The 24,411-nt window shown below is 43.2% G+C and overlaps 1 protein-coding gene across 1 annotated transcript in view; it reads right to left on the bottom strand.

Moving 5' to 3' along the window:
• Positions 1 to 4,424: 4,424 nt before the first annotated feature.
• Positions 4,425 to 24,411, bottom strand: part of LOC137256270 (somatostatin receptor type 2-like) — a 33,459-nt gene continuing 13,472 nt past the window's right edge. The window contains exon 2 of the mRNA XM_067794001.1: positions 4,425 to 6,014. Within this exon, the coding sequence (XP_067650102.1) occupies positions 4,938 to 5,981 (1,044 nt within the window). The 5' untranslated portion in view covers positions 5,982 to 6,014 and the 3' untranslated portion in view covers positions 4,425 to 4,937. The remainder of the gene's footprint in view (positions 6,015 to 24,411) is intronic.

The following is a 24,411-nucleotide window of genomic DNA, read 5'->3' as shown; positions in this document are numbered from 1 at the left end:
AAGAATTCCCACGGCTTTGCATGTTGTTGTGTCTCGCAGAATACGAACGAGTCAAATTCATCACCATAATTATATTACTGATTTTGATTCAGTAAAAGAACTTCAATAAAAAAACGAGTAACACTGTTTGAGCGTATGTACGTGTGCGCGCAAGCTGTCTGTGTTACTGGCTATGTTGTTATGGGCAGTGGGGTAGCCCAGTGGTGAAAGCGTTCGCTCGTCACGCCGAGGACACGGGTTCGACTCCTCAGTTCTACAGTATGTGAAGCCCATTTCTGGTGTCCCTGTCGTGATGTAGAGGCAATATTGATACATTTACTCGCTACTGTGGTATTACTGAAAACTGTGGTATCATTGCATCAAACATTCCATTCGTAACTACTCGTGTCATTCCGGCAATCCGTCTTCTTGCAGGTCACGGAGAGAGACGAGTAGTTACGAATGCAAACATTCGTCACCATTCGCCCCTTTCCGTAACTTTGGTATTCGGCCTTTTCCGGAACAACACGCGTTAGTCACAAATATGATAAAACTGAATTGCTGTAAAAACACGTGACGATGATCGTTTTGCTACTTGGCCCCAGTTATTTCAGATCTTTCTCCTGGTAAAAATCGTTTTCAAAGAAAAACATAACTGATTGGCAGACTCTCCAAACTCATTTCAATTTCTGCTGGAGTAAATTAGTAAAAGCAAGGTTTTCTTTCGAGGCATTCGCATCAGATCGTGTTATTCCGGTAGGCTACGGATAGGGGCGAATGGTGACGAATAGTGACGTTCAATGTCAGCCATCGTCTTATCTTTTGTATCTCTCATTCCTGCAACATTTGTAAAAACAGTATTTCGTGGCTGGGTATGTTTGTGTGAAAAGGAATTGGTCAGATGTGAATTTATAATCACATGACCTTGATTAGAAATGATGTCCATATATTTTTACACAAAATACAAAATATATTCTTACAAATGAGTGCACTCCAGCAGTCAGCGGTTTTCAGGGTCAGTTATTAAACGTAATAAATCTAGCTATATTTTTTTTTATCGGATTTAGTATAGTATGTCAAACCCGTGATAAAATAAAATCAACCAGGAGACTGTTTATAAAGTCTCCCCAAAAGACGAAAAAAAGAAACATACATGCCAAAATAAAGAAATATATTACACGTATTTAAGTGTACATAAGTCGATTAAGCTTGAACATAGATTAAGTAAATTCGACACACGGATGATATATTGTGATCATTGTCAGCATTCATTCAGTTCACTCATTGTGCTTGTGTGGACACAGGCGGGTGTTCTAAGTCCCTTGTCACAAAGTACTAAGGTGATTGTAAGTCACTAAGGTAAACCTAGATCAGTGTTATAGAATCGGAGTTAGGGTTAACCCTAGTAGAGGTTGCTTCGTGAAAGGATTATCGACCTTTGTCGATTATCTCGAATTCTCATATCTCTCAGAAGATTTCTGATGGTTTGGTCGGGAACTCTTCGAAGACCAAGCACCTGTCCCGCAGTGATGAATAACGCAGATGAAACACCCGGATGAATCAGTCCCGAGCAGGAGTGGCCTTGAACTGAATTTAAGCGATGCCATACTCCAAAAATGATGTGGTGAACGTTGAGAAGTGACACTCATGCTTCCAAACGTCCAATGGCGATATTTCGGCCAGGGGCATTGAATCTTGGCATTTAATGCACTTCGTTCACGTGGTAAATATGTAATGATGAATTTAGTGTGATCTTTTATAGTCGATGTCTCTACTCATGTGCCCTACATGTTGCACGTGCATTACGTGTATAAACGTTTCATGTATTGTTTTGTGTATCTTTTTATTACAAACGTTTACAAACACAGTTTGGGATACGCATGCGCGCGTTACACTGCAACCACGGCATGATTAACGGGATTCAAACATAGGAATTTTCCTAATGACAACTCCTCTCAAAATGTATCGATATTGACTGCTGAAACCTCTTGTGCTTTTATGAAAAAACGCATTTGCCAAAATACTTAACGTTATTCTCGCACTGTTCTAGAATCACAGGGGACGGTGCTGTGGCCTAGTGTTTAAAACGTTCGCTCGTCACGCCGAAGACCTGATTTCAGTTGCCCTGATGGGTACAATGTGTGAAGCTCATTACTGGGGTCCCACGCCCTGAGATTGCTGGAATATTGCTAAAACTACACTCACTCACTCCAGAAGCACACAATAAACACGCACAATAGCGTTATGATTTAGATCAGATGTTATTAAACGACATGTGCCTTTATCAACGAAAACACTCTGAACACTATTAACTCAGATAAAATGTTTAGCTGTTGTTGCAGATACGTACAAAATGATGCACGTTTGTTTTGTGCAAAACGAGAATTCTTTCATGGAGTGTTTCAATACACAGACGTGTCACGCAACGAGGAGCCACCACACGGTCCATTTAGTATCTCCTGTTTGGCGGTTTGTTGCTTTAGGCCGTACACAAAATCAAAACTGGACCAGGCAATCCAGTGATCAATAGCATGTGCATCGATCTACGCAATTAAGATACGATGACATATCCTGACCACCCGATGCCGTTAGTCGCGCCTTTTGGTAAGCATCGCTTGTTGAAGAGCAGTTCTTACTTCGATCTCCACGGGTTTTAATGTCTTCTAACCACACACAGAAAGTTAGCTGGGAACCTTTCCTCGACTGGATTTAAGATAAGATAAATAAGTAAAAAAATGTCAGTCTGTCTATCTATCTGCCTGCCTGCGTGCCTGCCTGCGTGCCTGCCTGCCTGCCTGTCTGTCTGTGTGTCTGCCCGCCCGCCTGCCTGTGTCTGTGTCTGTCTGTGTCTGTCTGTCTGTCTGTCTGTCTGTCTGTGTCCCAAGCCGACTGTATCATGTAAATATTTGTTGCTTTCTGTGGTGATGTTGCTAGAATATTGCCCACATCAGTCGGTGCGGTGGGGGAGCGTAGTGGTGAACGCGTTGGCTCGACACGCCGAAGACCCGGGTTCGAATCTCCACACGGATACAGTTTGTGAAGTCCATTTCTGGTGTCCCCTACATGTCCCCAAACCCAGTCAGTCAGCTACCCGTCTCTGTTGTAGGCAACAAACGGGATCGAGGAGTCACTAGCTCGCTGACTTGGTTACACATCATCGTATCACATGTATCGGTGATCTCACGCTGTTGATCTGGTTCTGACTCGTGTATCAACAGACCGCCGCCATATAGTTTGAATATTTCTGTGACGGTAAACTAGAAACAAGCGAAACAAATCTCTGAACAGATATATCCCCGAGCGGTGACGAAAGTTCATATTTTACGTACGCTTCATGCAGAATCGGTGTTTGTGTCGTAACATTACTGTCCTGTGGTGACCCACCTCTGTTCATACACTACTGAGTGATGGCCTCCTCTCACGCACACACGCACGCACGCCCACGCATGTTATGTAGAATATCAAATGCCTGTGCCATCCCATCCTCGATACCTCAAGGGCATAAATCTGTGAGTATATATAATATGTACCTATAATCTTGTTTGGTATATAGGAGCGGTAGGGTAGCCTATTGGCTAAAACGTTCACCCTTCCTCCGAAGAACTGGATTCGAGTCCCCACAAGCTCATTTCTGGTGTCTCCGCCGTGATATTGCTGAAATATTGCTAAACGCGTCGTCAAACCATACTCGTTCACACATTAGTTACACAGAACCTCTCCCATCCCTCCTTTGCAGACAGTTTCAGACAGTACGAAGCCCCGTCGCTTGTGTTACATGTGGTATTTTATTCCCGCTTCAGTCGGATTTGTGTTACAGATTAGTTACAGTGAGTGGTAAAAGTGAGATAGATACCCACACAAGATACGTTCAGCAACTAATTATCGAGACTTGTATTGAACCAAAAGATGGGAGTTATTTTGTATTGTTTCACAATCTTGACCCCTAAGTCTCATGTATCTGGAGGAGACAAAACTTTGCAAATAAAGAGTACTGCTGCTCGTACTACTGCTGCTTCTCCTATGCTACTAATACTACTACTGCTGCTGCTAGTACTACTACTACTGCTGCTGCTGCTGCCGCCACCACCGCCGCTGCTGCTGCTGCTACTACTACTACTACTACTACTACTACTACTACTACTACTACTACTACTACTACTACTACTACTACTACTACTACTGCATGTACATTCTCAATGCACAAATGACACCCATGTCTGTGAGTGTTTGTTTGGCGATGATGCCAGACCAGTGTTCGAATCCGGACAATGATTCTGGGTGAAACGTGAATTCATTTCTCTACGCAACCGTCCACAAATTCACTGAAGCCAAATAATACTTAATAAACATTGGAACATGCAATGACTTTATTTTATATTATTACATAAAAAACAAAAAATGAGCTTTTCAATGGACAATAAAAGACAATAGCCCTTTAGTGTGCACGCGTTTATACACCATAGTTTAGCATAGAGTTTAGGTTTTAAGATAACCTTAGTACTTCATCCACTGCACTTGACGTCGATTAACACTGATCTTCTTAGATATTCATTATGACTTACTAACAAGCCCATGACATCTTGGACACGCACTGGTGCAATGTTATACAAATGTTGAGGTTAATCGCCCGTTATCGACCAGCAACCTGTCTGTGTCCTTGAGCATGTTAGAGTGAGTAAGTATGGGTTAAAGCCGTCGCCACTTTTAGCAATTGTTCAGCATGGTCACCAGAAATTCAATTCAATCACTGTACCCACTTCGGGAATCGAACCCGGATATTCGGGGTGCCGTGCGAACGCTTTAATCACTGCGTTACCCCACTACCCCAATCATGTACAGAATTCAGAAACCATAGTACAGCAAAATATCAATTAAACATGATAAATATCTTTGCAGCATAGCGATTTCTGTAACTCTAGAATTTGATTCTTTCATTGGGCCACACAAAGGGCATATTATTATCTCGTCCTTAGTTCACTGTCTGTTTGGGGTGGAATTTTTTCCGAGCTCCTTTTTCTGGACGAAATATCCCGGATGATAGAAGAATAGGCATGCCTGAATCTCCTCCCAGCCAGGAAGTACAGGTAGAAGTTAACGGCGTGGTTGCTGTCGGCAATGTTGGTTGTAAGGACGTCGAAGAAATATTTTCTCGCTTCACCTATAGAACAACTAGTTGGATTCCAGTAACCATATGCAACCAAGAAAATGCATCTTGGAAACGACAGAAGTACAAACACTGTCGCCACAATCACCAGCATCGTTGTGATCTGTGTATCCAGTCTCCTTGTGGCAACAGTGGCCGAGTGGTTCTCAGACAGAGTCCGTCGATTGTTGGCCGACCTCCTGACGGAGACGATGATGAGGATGTTGCAGATGGAGAGGCAGAAAGCAGGCAGGATGGCGTACACAAAGGACCCGACATAGAACCAGGCCTTAAAGGATGGACCTTCTAATGTCAGCGTGCAAGTGTATCCTTCATATTGAATGACGGTCCACAACAGATGCAGGTGGATGAGGCACAGCAAGACAAACACACAAGAAATAATCACCAGACCTTTCCTCACGGTCCACTTGACCGCCATCTTGAACGGGTACCTCACCGCCAGGAATCTCTCTATTGCCAGGGTAGTGAGTATCCAGTTAGCGTACGTGGAGAAGACAAGCCCCAGAAAAAACAATCCTCGGCAACTTCTGTCGTCCATGGCGAGTCTCCTGTTCTGGGACTGGTTCTCTACGAGTTTCAAAACAATGGCGATGTTGTCCACCATTGCCAACAAACCGACGTAGAACAACGACGTTGTCAGACGTTGCTGGCACATCCTGGTAACCACAATAGCGCTGATGATGTTGCCAGGGAAACCAGCGACAAACACAACCCAGATGTAGAACTGTTTTATGATGTCGGACACTCTGACCAGATGGTCGTACTCGTCCGACGTGGAGTTGCCTTGACACAAAGATAGGTTGATCTCTGCCATGGATGTATTGTGTTGGACAGTCATGTTACACAGCGGGTATGGCTAATTCACAATGATCTGAAAAAATATAATATGTGGATTACAGTTATGCAGAAGAAAACTACACATTTTGAAACTTATTTAATGTTACATTTTTGTTAATTTATCACTTAACTTATAGTAGCATACAGAACTATACTGCACTAAAACAAGAGACAAATTAAATCAGCGTTTACTAACAACGCATGGCCACAGGTACTACGTTCAATGTTTACTAACAATGCATGGTCTCAGGTACTACTTTCAGTGCTTACGAACAATGCATGGCCTCACATACTACTTTCAATGTTTATTAACAATGCATGTATTGAGGTACTACTTTCGGTGTTAATTAACAATGCATGGTCTCAGGTACTACTTTCAGTGTTTACTAACAATGCATGCCCCAGGTACTACTTTCTGTGTTGACTAAGAATCCATGGTCACAGTTACTACTTTTAGCTTTTTTCACTAACAATGCATGGTGACAGGTACTACGTTCAGCTTTTACTAACAATGTATGGTCTCAGGTACGTCTTTCAGTCTTAATGAAGTGGAATAAGGCCGATGCTGATTACGTGATAAAGGCCAATCCTGATGACGTGATAAGGTCAATCTTGATGACGTGATAAGGCCAATCCTGATGAAGTGATAAGGCCCATCCTGATGGGGTGATAAGGCCAATCTTGATGAAGTGGTCAGGCCAATCCTGATGACGCGATAAGGCCAATCATTATGACGTGATAAGGTCAATCTTGATGAAGTGATAAGGCCAATCCCAATGACGTGATAAGGCCAACCCTAATGACGTGATAAGGCCAATCCTTATGACGTGATAAGGTCAATCCTTATGACGTGATTAGGCCAGTCATGATCGGGTGATAAGGCCAATCCTTATGACGTGATAAGGCCAATCCTGATGAAGTGATACGGCCAGTCCTAATGAAGTGATAAGGCCAGTCCTGATGACGTGATAAGGCCAGTTCTGATGAAGTGATAAGGCCAGTCCTGATGGGGTGATAAGGCCAGTTCTGATGACGTGATAAGGCCAGTCCTGATGAAGTGATAAGGCCAGTCCCGATGAAGTGATAAGGCCAATCCTGATGAAGTGATAAGGCCAATCCTGATGACGTGATAAGGCCAGTTCTGATGAAGTGATAAGGCCAGTCCTGATGGGGTGATAAGGTCAATCCTAATGACGTGATAAGGCCAATCCTTATGACGTGATAAGGCCAATTCTTATGACGTGATAAGGCCAGTCATGATGGGGTGATAAGGCCAATCCTTATGACGTGATAAGGTCAATCTTGATGAAGTGATAAGGCCAATCCCAATGACGTGATAAGGCCAACCCTAATGACGTGATAAGGCCAATCCTTATGACGTGATAAGGTCAATCCTTATGACGTGATTAGGCCAGTCATGATCGGGTGATAAGGCCAATCCTTATGACGTGATAAGGCCAATCCTGATGAAGTGATAAGGCCAATCCTGATGAAGTGATAATGGCCAATGTGATGAAGTGAGAAGACGTAGAAGGCGATAACCACATGACTTATCCCACTAGACATCCATATTCTGCCAGGTCAACAGAGGCATTGTTGCCACAAATTCACACACCAAAGGTCAGACCAGATTATCACATGTGATTCAATGTGGGACAGGACTGACGTCCCAGACACTCTCAGGAATTAAACTGCCAAACTTGGTCACCCATCCAAAGACTCAGCGCCCAATGTTGCTTAACTTCGACTGATTCGTGACCTGAGGGTGGGGTGGGGGCTGGGGGTGGTGATCTTTCTATGCAAAACGTGACGCTGTACAGGTGTTATGTCATGAAATTCACGTGTCAGCTCAAATGTAAACTTTAATCAAATCAATCGATTTATCCACACCTCACTCTGTCTTAGACGATTTAATGACATATATTCATGATATCTGTCAGAATAAAGGCTGCATCAAAATGCATTGCCCCCGACATGTTTGCATGGTTACACAAACTGAGAGACATGTTCCTAAAATACACACATGGCGTCGACAATACCGTGAAGCAATTTTGATTTATTGATCTTCAGGCTTCTAATTGCATCTTGGGAAATGCAATGAACTGCTAGGGTTCTGTGTTTATCTCGATCTAATCTATTGATGCATGTGGGGTGGTTTTAAGTGAGGGGAGGAACTGAATGGACACATACACTTGAAAGCGCACACGGATCTGCTGTTTAATATGACACTTTCTCTTTATTACATGTTGTGAATGATTGACTCTAAGTATTGAATGCAAGTAGTGAACACTGGGAAGCACATGATGTGTCCCCATGAACATTTAAACAAGGTGTGTTGTTGGATTGTCTATTTGTTTGAGGTTGTTGTCTGATTTTGATCTTGTCGATTTTCTTTGGGTCGCCTTGTTGAGGTGTGTGTTGTTATTGTTGCCTTAAGTTATTATTATTTGGTTGAGCTTATTTGTTTTTGTCTCTATTCCACATGTTTTAATGATTATGGAATGCATGTCGGGGCGTGGAGTGAAATATTAAACACGTTTCTTTGTACATGGACAAAACGATGCAGGCAAAGCAAATTCAATGCAATGTGTTTTATTCATGTTTTACAGGCCCTGGAGGAAATCCAATCTTCTACACATTCTGCGTGTACATCTAGCTTTCCATAGAACTGCCATTCAAACTGCGTCCTTGCTACAAGGTAACATACTGGAGTGCACTATCATCACATGGCTACCAGCGCTATTATCACATACCACACTGCACTATTATCACATGACTCACTGCACTATTATCATATGGCACACTGCACTATTATTACATGCCTCCCTGCACTATTATCACTTGACTCGCTGAACCATTATCACAAGACACACTGCACTGTTATCGCATTTCTCCCTGCACTATTATCACACGCCACACTGCGCTGTTATCATATGACACATTGCACTATTATCACATGACACACTGCACTGTTATTACATGGCTCCCTGCACTATTATTGCTTGACTCGCTGAACCATTATCACATGACCTTCTGCATTACTCACTCATTATTACTCACTGTACTATCATCACATGACTCACTATACTATTATCACATGGCTCACTGTACTATTATCACATGGCTCACTGTACTATCATCACATGACTCACTATACTATTATCACATGGCTCACTGTACTATCATCACATGACTCACTATACTATTATCACATGACTCACTGTACTATTATGACATGATTCACTGTACCATTATCACATGACTCCCTGTACTATCATCACCTGACGCACTATACCATTATCACATGACTCCCTGTACTATCATCACCTGACTCACTATACTATTATCACATGACTCCCTGTACTATCATCACCTGACGCACTGATCTTTGAAATCTTTGTACACAGATGTAGATGTGAACCACCCGAGACGGTCCAACTTGTCAGCCATGTTTCAAGTACAGTGAATCAGTGGAAGGGGGAAGTGGCTATATTTCAGGACTATCAGATTATCGATATACCTAAGTTATAAGATAAATATCTTGATAAAATATTTGTGTGTCAACCGGAGCAAAAATTCTGATTTTCCGTAGACTCGATCGGTGAGGAAGTCAGGCTTTTCACTCATTGATTTCTCAGGAAATTCCAGATGACATTTGCTTTCATATTTGATAAATGAAGCACGTTTATGTAGACCCATGGATCAATAAATGAAGGTTTTCCTTCCGTTCGTCAACATTGTACAAAACTTGAGTATCAAAAGTTTTGACAGGACTGAACTGGAATTGGACCGTTAATTTTAGATTCTACGCATTAAAGCAGTCTTTTGAAATCTGTGAATTTACATGGTATCAATTAGGTTTGTCTCAAAATACTTTCTGCAAATAAAGAGACAGTCCTTTCTTGACAGTAAGGAGGATTATGGTTACTTTTGAGAAGGGAATTCGGTAGAAGCTTTATTCAGTTGGCCTAGAAAGCAATTCTACATTTTGAGATGATAACCCATCAGATTTCATATTTATCACATGCACTTCTATCTCAGCTACACTACTGTGTTATGCCTAACTGCACTATCATCTCATGTCTAAGTACATTATTGTGTTATGCCTAACAGCACTATCATCTCATGTCTAAGTACATTATTGTATTATGCCTAACAGCACTATCATCTCATGTCTAAGTACATTATTGTGTTATGCCTAACTGCACTATCATCTCATGTCTAAGTACATTATTGTGTTATGCCTAACTGCACTATCATCTCATGTCTAAGTACATTATTGTGTTATGCCTAACTGCACTATCATCTCATGTCTAAGTACATTATTGTGTTATGCCTACCTGCACTATCATCTCATGTCTAAGTACATTATTGTGTTATGCCTAACAGCACTATCATCTCATGTCTAAGTACATTATTGTGTTATGCCTAACAGCACTATCATCTCATGTCTAAGTACATTATTGTGTTATGCCTAACTGCACTATCATCTCATGTCTAAGTACATTATTGTGTTATGCCTAACAGCACTATCATCTCATGTCTAAGTACATTATTGTGTTATGCCTAACAGCACTATCATCTCACGGGTAGCTACACCATTATGTTATGCTTAGCTGCACTATCATCTCATGCCCAGCTACACTACTGTGTTATGCCTAACTGCACTATCATCTCATGCCCAGCTACACTATTGTGTTATGCCTAACTGCACTATCATCTCATGTGTAACTACACTATTGTGTTATGTCTAACTGCACTATCATCTCATGTCTAAGTACATTATTGTGTTATGCCTAACAGCACTATCATCTCATGTCTAAGTACATTATTGTTTTATGCCTAACTGCACTATCATCTCATGTCTAAGTACATTATTGTGTTATGCCTAACAGCACTATCATCTCATACCCAGTTACACTATTGTGTTATGCCTAACTGCACTATCATCTCATGTCTAAGTACATTATTGTGTTATGCCTAACAGCACTATCATCTCATGGGTAGCTACACCATTATGTTATGCTTAACTGCACTATCATCTCATGCCCAGCTACACTACTGCGTTATGCCTAACTGCACTATCATCTCATGCCCAGCTACACTATTGTGTTATGCCTAACTGCACTATCATCTCATGTGTAACTACACTATTGTGTTATGCCTAACAGCACTATCATCTCATGTCTAAGTACATTATTGTGTTATGCCTAACTGCACTATCATCTCATGCCCAGCTACACTATTGTGTTATGCCTAACTGCACTATCATCTCATACCCAGCTACACTATTGTTATGCCTAACTGCACTATCATCTCATGTGTAACTACACTATTGTGTTATACCTAACTGCACTATCATCTCATGTGTAACTACACTATTGTGTTATGCCTAACAACACTATCATCTCATACCCAGCTACACTATTGTGTTATGCCTAACAGCACTATCATCTCATGCCCAGCTACACTATTGTGTTATGCCTAGCTGCACTATCATCTCATGTGTAACTACACTATTGTGTTATGCCTAACAACACTATCATCTCATACCCAGCTACACTATTGTGTTATGCCTAACAGCACTATCATCTCGTGCCCAGCTACACTATTGTGTTATGCCTAGCTGCACTATCATCTCATGTGTAACTACACTATTGTGTTATGCCTAACAGCACTATCATCTCATACCCAGTTACACTATTGTGTTATGCCTAACTGCACTATCATCTCATGTGTAACTACACTATTGTGTTATGCCTAACTGCACTATCATCTCATGCCCAGCTACACTATTGTGTTATGCCTAACAGCACTATCATCTCATACCCAACTACACTATTGTGTTATACCTAACTGCACTATCATCTCATGTGTAACTACACTATTGTGTTATGCCTAACTGCACTATCATCTCATGCCCAGCTACACTATTGTGTTATGCCTAACAGCACTATCATCTCATGCCCAGCTACACTATTGTGTTATGCCTAACTGCACTATCATCTCATGTGTAACTACACTATTGTGTTATGCCTAACAGCACTATCGTCTCATGCCCAGCTACACTATTGTGTTATGCCTAACTGCACTATCATCTCATGCCCAGCTACACTATTGTGTTATGCCTATGCACTATCGTCTCATGTCCAGCTACACTATTGTGTTATGCCTAACTGCACTATCATCTCATACCCAGCTACACTATTGTTATGCCTAACTGCACTATCATCTCATGTGTAACTACACTATTGTGTTATACCTAACTGCACTATCATCTCATACCCAGCTACACTATTGTGTTATGCCTAACAGCACTATCATCTCATGCCCAGCTACACTATTGTGTTATGCCTAGCTGCACTATCATCTCATGTGTAACTACACTACTGTGTTATGCCTAACTGCACTATCATCTCATGCCCAGCTACACTATTGTGTTATGCCTAACAGCACTATCATCTCATGCCCAGCTACACTATTGTGTTATGCCTAACTGCACTATCATCTCATGTGTAACTACACTATTGTGTTATGCCTAACAGCACTATCGTCTCATGCCCAGCTACACTATTGTGTTATGCCTAACTGCACTATCATCTCATGCCCAGCTACACTATTGTGTTATGCCTATGCACTATCGTCTCATGTCCAGCTACACTATTGTGTGCATTACTGTTGCAGTTTTTAACTGCACATTTAGCCTAGGGCTTACTGCACTATTATCACATGACTCAATATTATCATCACACGACTCACTGTACTGTTATCACCTAATGCACTTCTATATCATGCTAACTGCACTATTATCACATGTCTAACTGTCTAACTGCACTATTATCACATGGCGCGCTGACTTATATCTCATGGCGCACGGCACTATTATTTCACTGAACTATTGTCACTTGGTTCATTGTACTATTATCTCATGACACACTGAACTGTTATCTCATATGAAACTGCACTATTATCACATGACTCCCTGCATCAGTATCACATGACTCGCTAAATTATCTTCACATGACTTACTGCTCTTTTATCTAGTGACTAACGACACTATTATCTGACTACTCAACGCTGTTATCACGTGACTTACTGCACTATTGTCACATGACGCACAATGATGTGACTTTATTTGGCATTCGTGGCTTTCCTGGGGATCAATATGAGTATGAAAGTGTAACCCAAGGAGCTACTGGCCACCAAATGTGTCTTCAGACACTTCCTTCTGTCCATTAATCGACGACAGACTCGTGTCGAAAGTGTCTGCGACACATGAGTGCAAAGGGTTAAGATGAAACACTCTCATATATATATATGTTTGATGGACAGACGAAGCACTTCGTTACTATTGTGAAATGACCACACATATCAGTACAAGACATTATTCATATTTGTAAATGGATGTAGGCTGTCTGAACATTGTTCAAACTGAAAAAAAACGTGAATACAACTTAAAATATTCGTGAAACTTTCTACTTTTTAAACGTCAGCGGGAACAGTAATGCTTCATGCTGCTTGTAAACTGCATTATCTTGTAATATGTTTAATTTGGAAAACGTGAATACAACTTAAAATATTCATGAAAGTTGCTACCTTTTAAAGTACAGCGGGGACAGTAATGCTTTATGGTGTTTGTGAACTGCATTATCTTGTAATATGTACAATATGAATGATGGATAAGGGACGGGGTGGGGGTCTCGGTAAAATGATATTGCTTTGATTGTGCCAACCGGAGCAGAAATTCTGATTCTGATCTGCGCGGAAGGGAGCCCAACTGTTGCCTAAAGGGATGCCGACTTCAGGAAGACTTCATCAGTTCACGCACTGGCCTCTCAGTAAATTCTTATGACATTTGCTTTCATATGTGACAAATTGCCCTGAAGCAGGTATATTTAGAAATACCCCATGCCCCAATGAATGAAGGTTTTCCTTAGTTTGTCAACGTTGTGCAAAACTTGAATATCAGTCGTTTTGACAGGACAGTTATTTTTAGATTCCACACATTAAAGCAATCATTTGAGCGTCTGAGAATCCACATGGTATTTCTGTTTGTGTCAAAATACTTTCTACGAATACAGAAAGTCTGTTCTTAATAGAATTGAGGATTATGGAAATTCGGTGGTATACAGAATTAGTATCCAGAGCGCCTAGCGCCCCCTAACGACAGGTTGCCTCCATTATCTCCTGACGGGTTAGAAACTGATCTGCCACTATATGATCCACTCAAAGATTGGTAAAGATCACCATTTTAAATGCAGTGCGTCATATTAAGTGCGTTAGCGTCTGTTGGAATACATCATTGGGTAAAGTCATGTTTAATTATCAAAATTCATTTGCCATGTGAGACATATTGCCTGCAAACAGGATGTGTCCAAGAATCAATCAGTTCACCCGTCGAAATGACAGCATGCCCCCAAAACTGAAACGGCCAAAACGTGTTCAATTTATCATTCAAAGTAATTCTTTATTAGTTTTCAATCAAAAATGTTCATTCCTGAACACAGCACTGGACGTAGATTTGCAGTGCAACGATGTCATAGCATTGTCAGGGCATAGTGCAAAATCTACTGTCAAACTGATATCTCCTACGAGATGTCTGATCTCACACAAGCGATATCTCCTGTGGAACACAGTTTTGGACGTTAAAACCAACCCTCACTACGCCGTATGTCACTGCCTCACACCGTCACCTCAGGCTACCATTAAGTGTTACTAAGGAAAATTCTACCACTCTTCAGTAAGAAGATTGCCGAGTTGCCCTAGTGAGTAAGTGAGCTGCGTTTTATGCGGCTTTTAGCAACACCCCAGCAATATCACGACTTGGGACATCAGAAAGGGGCTTTACACATTGTACCGATATGGGGACTCGAACCCGGGTCTCCGACGTGACGAGCGAGCGCCTTATCCACAAGTTCTACTCCATTGCCCTTGTAAAGTTGCCGGAAGGGCGTGTGAAGAGGCTTATTTACTACCTGTTCCATACGGTTGGGGTTGGGCTACCAGGCAGGCCATTCTGATTAGTCAATGGTTTTCATCTCCTGGACAATCAGAAATGGGCCTCACACATTGTCCCCACCCGGGCATTTGAACGACCAACGACCGCTTTTATCGCTGGTAGTGCCGGAATGACTGCTTGTGAGAAAACCGATTTCCTACTCGTTCAGGTGAGTTAGGTTGGGGTTGGGGGACCAGGCAGGCCACTCTATTAAGACAGTGGCTTCCCCTAAGAAAGACGCTGCTACAATGGCGTTTTCCTCTTTGAGAATAAAGTCCGGTCCGACCGCACCTGATGTCGTCTCAGTTACACATCCAGAGTGTCATCCCTGTGGAGCGCACCCGTAACAGTACCCCGATCTTGGACATGGAGATCGGTATTCCCAGCTCCACTCGTCACATCCTTAACTGATTGATCACCCTTGGTTGCGCTTACGTTCGACTACGTTAGAGAGCTGATACATTAGAAGGATACTGATCGGATTAGAAGGTATGTCAGTTCACCAACATTAAGTACATTATCCCTGTCCTGTCTGACCCACTGACCCATCTTCAGCCCATCCCAAACGGGCCTTTCTGTGATGGGGGTCAGCTATGCCCCACCCCCGTGGTCCGACTAATGGAGACGTTGACGCCACTGGCGTCTTTAGGTCATTTCTGGTTATGAATGCTTCGAGAAGTGATGATGTCTTGTTACGAAGTTGTCTTCCCCTTTGTGGTGGAACGCTGTCAACCATCTGCATATCGCTGTGTAGCTGATATAGATGTCTGGCGACACAGTTTTAAGCATGTCTAATCGTGTGCCTGATTCTATGTCCCTGATGCTTAAGGGATTGCATTCAGTTGTTGAAATACTCAGTAGCACATGCTTTGATCTCTGATAACGATTCTCTCACGATACGTGGAAAGATTGGTTTTCAAACACCCCGCGGCGCTCGGTTACTCAGTCAGGTGTTTTAATCTTTATTGTTGTCTGACATTTTTCAGCAAAAACTGAGCAAACTTTGAGTAGCATTGATTGTGATATGAACCGCGATCTCACAATCTAAGTCATTTGTCATCCTCTATCTGTTTTGTCAGCTCACTTTTCGATTTTAAGTTTAAGCACCTCTCAAAATACGACATTTTCGTTTGTTAAATTTGTAATACTGCATGTATTTCAATTTTGGAGCAGTGAGGTGAAATAGTTTCTCACTCCTTTCTCTTTCCACCCCCCCCTCTCTCCTCTTCTCCTATCGAGCGACACCCCCCCCCGCCAACCCTTCTCTCTCTATTCCACTTCCTCTTTCTCTCTCTCATAAGAGGCGGCGACTTTCAAAATATAATATTCTTACTTCTACTAATCAATCATTTTGATAGAATTATCGCAAGACAAGTAGCATTGCTTAACTTACGTTTCTGCATATCCCGGCTCCATCATGCTTCATTTATGGTCCTATTATTCCTCCTTCTGTTCACATCACATTACTCCGCTCCCATAAGCCAATGTCTGTCCGATGTTCTCTCTCAATCCATACACCTATCAGTAATCGGTACTAGTGAGGCTGGCTTACATACCCCGCTTCGCTTGGTCCATATTGCAACTGTGTCACATGACTGTTTATTTTTCAGCGACTTGTTAGAGGCACGGTAAAGCAACTTCTGAATATCGATTGATTGAGCAAAGCTTCCCGTATTGGAAAAGAAATATCGGTTTTCTTACATCAGGAAATTACCAAATAGATTTTATCTTAAGTGTTCCATTATTGATGATTTCACCTCTACACGTTTTAGAGCTTTCATATTGTGTACTATCCCCAAAAAGAAACGCATAGGCGATTTGTATTTATAAAAAAAGCAAAGCAATCACAACAAACATTACCTATTGAGTTCAAACAATCGTTAAAATATGTTTACACAATTGCAGAAGTGAAAAAAAATCGATTTTACCCCAAAATGTTATGAGATGTTTGCAAGGATTAGAAAGGCATCGCCGCAACGCAACAAACATCACCTTCCAGTTGAAATTGTGCAGCAAAGAGCATACAGTGTCTGGCAATATCCAGATTACTTCCAAAGGTTGGCATTAGTTCAAGGTCAAGTTTCAAGGTCAGATCACTACGTCACTCACGATCACTCACGCCATGACTCGACACGGAACACCGCCATTGAAAGAATGAATGGTGGGCATTACCAATCTTCTGTTGCCAGGCGACTGAATGATAGTCTCAGCAAGATATCATGGCTTGCAGCTCGTTGCAACCATACAGGTATAACAAATGACCGTCCCCGTGCAGGCAGACCTCGAGTTACCACAGCAGCAAAAGATCGGTACATCCGGGTACTACAGTTGCGTGATCTTACTGCCACGGGTGACAGCACAGGTGCAAAGGTGACTGGAGGATACCCGGTCAAACTGTACGGAACAGGTTGAAAGCGACTGGACTGGAGAGCCAGGAAACCCGACGTCGGGATCGTGCTACGTCGTCAACGTCGCGCTCAACTTCTCCGTTATCTAAAAGTATCCACTTGGTTGTATAGACATTACCTTCTACTCAATTGGTGTAAAATGTCATGCACTATTTGTGGATGAGTTATGCATGTTTGGAAATACAACGCAACAGATGTCTCGTCTATGCGTGTCTTTTTTTGGATAGTATATTTTCGGTTGAGTTTTACATCAATATTATCTCAACCATATAGCGACGAGAATAAGCCTGCATACGTGGACATTTTGATTACAAAGCTTAAATGAGTTGGGTTTTACAAACAAATTTATTCATTACATTATCATTTAGTAGAAATATTCATAGCACAGAATCTGAAAACAAGCAATCCGTCATTCACATTACTTAGTGACAATTCGTGGTAGAGGTCTGCTTTCCTCAAGTAGTTAACAATGCTTGTTAACAAAACCTTGTTAAACTGGAAACCCTCACAATGTGAATGATCTGCAAATGAGTGAGTGAGTATTTTTTTACGCCACTTTTAGCAATATTCCCGCAATATCACGGCGGGGGACACCACAAAATGGGCTTCACACATTGCACCCATGTGGTGAATCGAACCCGGGTCTTCGGCGTGACGAGCGAACGCTTTAACCACAAGGCTACCCCGCCGCCCCATCTGCATTTGAACACTTCATCGAAAAGTGACACACGAAGGAGGTCCATCTCCATCCCTTGCCTGACAACCCATGCAGGTATGATTGTTTAACGTTTTAGAGAAGTGGACAGACTATCTGAAGAGAAACGGCCGGTGGCTTGATCTCCGGCCGTTAAAATACGTAACAAATGATAACTGATGTTGCCCTGCCTGCAGTTCTATATCAGGGACTGAAACGGGACTGGACAGAAAAATGGGGATGAACGTGGCATCCATGGAGGATCTGTTCTATCCAAGTGTGCTGGTACCATAAAACCGGCATTAGTTTGAACGCACATGCAGACAAATACACGCGTACCGCTCCCCCAGCAACCCCCAAACACACACGCACATAAGCACAAACGTTGAAATATAAGTGCGATCATATACAACCCATTCTACTTCAGGGCCTCGCGGGTCTCAATCCATTCATAAACCTGACGAAGAAACATGACATGCTCCTCGCGGAATTCAGCGGCGATGCGAAAAGCCATCTACCGCTTTCCTTTACAGGGTCACGTGTCTACAGGCTGGTCAATCAATGACATCACCGCATATCTCCGGGGTCATAATATGCAATATGCACGGAGCATGTTGTTTTAATGTTGTTTCTGCCCAGAAAGGCAATTAGTTATACGCGTTGATGTATTTTAGTTTGCTTATTCACTGCACCAGAGACTACCTGTCTGCATTGCATGGTAGAAAACAGAACCACAGATAGAAGTAATAATTGCAATGTCTTGAAGGATTTCGTGTTGGTGATCAATATTAAACGTCACCAACCAGTCTCGTCTGCACTGGGCCCAAAAGCCAAAGTAGCAGTGAAAACCACATGAACCAATCGAAAGGATCACAGGAACACACCAGGTGCTCACGAAAGGCGCAAGCCTGTCCTGGTCTACCTACAACGTCCCCCTTCTCCCATAACGTGCACTAAAAAGCAATTGACTGCTTGTGACCCGCCGCACTCGGTCCAGGTCAGAATTGATCTTCAGCATTCCATATCGGGCGGTAGCCAAGTGGTTAAAACATTCGCTCGTCACGCCAAAAGTCCCGGTTCTATTCTCCAGTAGTTTATACAATGGGGGTTCTGGACCACTTTCAAGAAAAGTCTCTACAAAGCCTTATTTACTAAATAAGGCTTTGGTTGGGCCCTTAGCTCTTGCTACTATTACCCCTACTACTTAACGTGTGTTGGAGGTAACACTGTGCCGTACGGTACGATCAATAATTCTTCTCTTACAAACCCCCTACCCGGCCCATCCCTCAAGTAGTACAAGTTAGGTTCGTCGGCTTTCATATCCACTTTATCTATGTTGTAAGTTTTGACTGACCATATAGGATCGGTGGCCCGCTTACGGCTATCACCCTCGTGTTCCCCCGGCTGGTATAGATACCTCACTAGGGCCCTATCTGGTATCTGTTTCTCCTTCCCACGCAATGGAGCGGCCGACTCTGCAACTATTGATTTTAGTTTGATAGCGTCTGCCAGTTTCTTACCGGTGAGACGGGTGACTTCATGGTTGATTGCCGACACCACCTTGGGTAACCTCGTGACCCATTCAGTCGATCGTTTTCCAGGGGTGACCATCTCCCTAGCATACTGATGGCCAAACAAGCGCTCAGCCAAAGTCCTATTAAATCTCTCAACTATGGCTTGGCTGCGATGGGCTCCGGCCGTGCCACACCTGACCTTTGTATCGTGTTTGACTAGCAGTTGTGACACGGCACCCATGAACTCCCGTCCGGGGTCAACTTGCAGCTCTGTTGGCCACGTCAGCGGGCTGCGTTTGTATATGCGTTTGAATCCTCTGGCTACCTGGGCCGAATCTTTCGTGGTCAAGGGTTCGGCTTCCTTGTAACGACTGGCTACGTCCACTACGGTTAAGGCATACTTGTACCTCTTGTCGTGGGGTAGGAACAGTAGGTCTGCCTGGTGAACGCTATTAGGTATGTTAATACCGAACCTCCTTCTAGGCATGTAGCGTGGTGCCGGCAAATAGATCTGCCTCAGGGCTTGTTTTTCAAGCCACGCTTTGGCTTCCTCCGGGGGTACTCGCGCTATTTTAGCTAGCTTATCTACTGCGCTAGCTCCTTTCCAGTACCCACGCGGGCTGTAGTAAATAGCCTCAAATTTTTTCATGTCCATACGCGTATGTGTTTATCCCATCAATAGCTATCCAACGTTTCGTGTCCATAGGCGACAGGGACGTCTTGTTTATAGTCAGTCCGTATATCTTATGTCCATCACTTCTAAGTGTGTTCATTTTATGTCTAAAGGTACGGGTCTTGAACAGGGCTTCCTTGAATCTGGCGTGTTTGATGTGTTGTTTCACCACATACTTCTTAACCCCCTTAGCCTTCCGGATCTCACTATTGTCGGCTTTCAGGATGGAGTACATCTTAGGTCTCAAACCTATGTACTCGGCTATGGGCGTGCCAGCACACTCGTCCTTCATCTTACCTAGGACCTTTTTATTTACCGTACTGTGTATGGTATGGGTCTTAGGGTAGTCGCTGGTGTCGCATAAATCGAGGTGTTTTTTCATGTCCTCGTACACGTCCTCGGTTCGAATCTCCAACAGCAGGGAATCCGTGTCAGTGTACAGCACTTCACACCTGTCACCGTACTGTTTCTTGAGCTCGTTGTAGTAAAAGTCGTACATCAGGTGTTTGGATAAATCAAGGATGCTCATCCCCACGTAAACAGGCCAGTTGAATTTTATGTGGCTTTTCTTCATGTGTAGGGCAACCAGGTTGTCTGTGAATATCTTACTACGGTTGAATGCCGGACTGGCTATCAATCTCCTGAGCTTGTCTTCCTCACTCGACCGAACCAGCTTCACGGTCACGCGTTTCCTCAGGTTCTCCATAGTCTTACCAAACACCGAGTTGTTCATGAGCTTGTAGAGATTTTTCTCAAAATCACTGGTGGCTTTTTTTCGTAGGTCTGTGTTCATTCTGATGTAGGGCTCCATCCATGGGCTCTGGTCGAACATGAGCACCCTGTGTATTTTGGTCAGCCTCATACCCAACGACAGGTACAGCTGTAGGTTGCGATAGTGAACGATGTACTTGGTCTTATTCATTAAGTTAGGAACGAGTTTTTCAACGTCTGTCACACGCCCACCTAACAAGTTATGTTGGTACTCAGACATCCAGTCTGGGTTAACCCTCATACGTTCGGGGGCCAGGGGGTAGCTGTTGTGTGATGTGTGTAATTCCTTGGTATACTCTAAGTCAACCTCGAGGATATACCCTTTGTTCGAATCTGGTGCAACCCCCATAACATCAACGTGGGGTACCCATTCGAATCCCCCTGTAGGTAGATACTGACTCATGGCCCAGCCGTACAGGTTGTTTGCGTCGAGGTAGAGAATGTGATTGGTTGGCTTGTTAGGATCGTAACCTTTCACGTATTGATTATTTGCTTTCGCGTATCGTTTGGATGCCATGGAAATCCCACCTCGCAAGCCTTTCTCAATGAATAGGTGCATGTCGTAATCTGTGAGCAATTCCAAATTAACTCCGGTCTTTTTAAGCAAGGCGTCCCACGACAGACCTGGGCTGGTGTAATACATGCGGGGTCGAGTTTATACTGCTTGAAACACGTCCGCCTAAACGTCTCGAACACGTCGGCTAACAGCAGTACATCTGTCCTCAAGTACAGGTCGTGATAATCACCCAGGTTCTTACAACCCAGTTTATTCCATACGTTAGTCGCGTGCGAGTAATCATCTCGTGAGACGGACGCCTCATTCAGCTTGCTATAAAAGCAGTCAATAGGGGGTAGTCTGGTCTCGGTGAACTTGGCCCAACTATCCATGTACTCATAGGGGTACACACCCTTCCTCATAAGCAGGGGTCTAGTCTCGGCGTCTGTGTATCGATCGGTGATAGGGAAGGTATTGTTGGCCTTGACCAGACTGTCGAGTGACGACAGGAGGAACTGAAACGAGTCAATGAACCTAAGTCCGTTTAAGCTGAAGGAGATGTATCTCTCCATATTGTTGGGGATGCACGTTATATTACCATCGATTTTCGCGATGGCCTGCATGATCAAGTGTGAGTCGTACCCTCTCAAGTTGTGAAAGACAACGGGGATGTTTATTGTCTTAGGGTTGATTTTAAGCTTGAGGTTGCACGCGCTGTGAGCGGCGCCTCTATACTTACCAGTTATGTGGCAGTGATCTCTCACCGAATCACCGTTAAGTGGTGAGTCACACACGTGACAGTTAGTGCTACTAGCGTGAGCTAGCCTGTCGACTCGGGTCATACGCATGGGAGCGATTCTATACAATGCATTCCTAATAATTTTTTCTTCCTCCTGCAAACACTTTAGAAACCTTTCAGCCGCGTCAGGGCCCCTATACACTACCGGAGCTTTCGTTTCCCCATCACAACGGACGACAATGTATCCAAACCCACAGGCTTTATGCTCCTGTGTTTTGTGGGTGAAGCTACCACTGGGGGAATCCCCACCCACAACTAAGGCTTCGAAGTCGGCGTATATGATATAAGGCACAGACATTTGGTTCTTGTGGTTACTGAATTTTAGGATATTCTCACCTTCCTTAGGCATGTCGACTCGTATGGCCGTCTGCCCCACACCTTGACAATCATCCCGGTGGGATTCTAATAAATCAGCTCGTGTGAAGCCATGTAGGCATCGTTCACAGAAGTGGGTCTTTTCTCTGTGTGCCGATTGGTCATACAACAGCCTGCTAAAGTGTTTTATCCATGTGTAGTGATACTTGTCACCTCGCTGGATCATGAATATATTGATAACTTGGCGATCCTTCACCGGGCTGACCCTGTGTACTATTGTTGTGTTACCTTCGTGCCCAAAGACATTTATAGCCAGATTATTCTGTTTTTCTACTTTAGTGATCTGGGATATGGGGGTGGGTTCATCTATACCATCCCAGTTGAGCCCATCGTCTTGGGGATAGCTAGAAAGCCTATCTGAATGAGTGTCAGCTGGAAATAAGGCTGACCTGATAGCTAACCTCAGGCAATTGTTTCCTCTATTCTTAACGTTTACTATGGCATGTTTGTTCCTATAGTATGGTGGCAAGGCTAGGTTTGACCCGCCTCTGAACGGCACGTAGTTAGCTATGTCTAGATAGACATTATCGATTTTATCTACAGCCCACCCGGACCCCAAGTGTGTGTAGCGTTCTAGGTATTCTCGTATCTGCTGAAAACTGGTATCGATTGATGCGTCAATGGTCTCTGTATGTGTGACAACCTCTTGTTTACCTCGGAAGTAAGGCTGAACATATTCAGTGGTACTCCCAACCTGCTTATCGAGCGACATTTTCACTGTGATCTGAAACTTGATACTTCCTAGGTTATTTAGTTCCTGGTTGACCTTATCAGCTATCAGAGGCTTGATATCTGTAATGTCTATGTTTCTATCAACGTGCATGCGCCAACCTCTCAAATAGTTGCCTACAGCGCGCTCAGTGCGCACGAACTGTAGGTCAATAGCTCTATTCTGTCGTAATAATTCTACAAGCTGTGGTTTTCTCATACGGGAATACCCGCCTAAACCCAAATCGTGTGCCTCGGCTTTCAGTTGTTTTACAGTGGGACGTGCTACGGGGGCATGTGATAACAATGCGGTTAACCCGGCTCTCCCCAGGTTTGAATAACCCGTGTATCCAAGCTGTTTTGCTTGAGCTTTTAATTGTGTTACCGTAGGAGGGGCTTCTAAACCTAGTAATCTCAACAATGCTGACTTCCGCAATCGAGAATACCCGATCACACCTCTCTGTTTTGCGACCCGCTTAAGCTCGCGCACAGTAGCCATAGTGTTTACACCTAAGAGAACCAATGTCTAATTGGTTCACAGTAAAGGGAGGTAACCCTTAAGTGGCTGTTTCACGCACTGTTGGATATAGTGTTCCTTGTGTAAAACATTTAATTGGAGTCTATCTTGAGCAGTCGCCTACGTTCTTTTATGTAGCCTTTTTTATTCTCGTAGATGAGTTGATGTCTGACTACGTTCGCTCCGTGAGCTTTACATAGACAGTAGTGTCCTTTAACCCCGATACCACACACAGAACACGTGTAGTTAGGACTTCCCATATGGAAACAACAGAACCCCTGATTCCTGCATTTCCTACCACAGGCCTCGGTCCTCCCCATAAGTATGTATTCACATCGGTATGGAGCGGGTCTCATGTTTACTTATATAGGTATTTTAATTTAATTGCTTCGCAACCAACGCAGTAGCTGCTATACCCAACACTATGAAGACCAGTTCACGATTCATTTGTCCCTTGGATGGTGTGTAGTACTGAGCG

The sequence above is a fragment of the Haliotis asinina genome, chromosome 11 (genome assembly GCF_037392515.1).
Source record: "Haliotis asinina isolate JCU_RB_2024 chromosome 11, JCU_Hal_asi_v2, whole genome shotgun sequence".
Classification (NCBI taxonomy): Eukaryota; Metazoa; Mollusca; class Gastropoda; order Lepetellida; family Haliotidae; genus Haliotis; species Haliotis asinina.
This window is presented reverse-complemented; position numbering and strand designations above follow the sequence as displayed.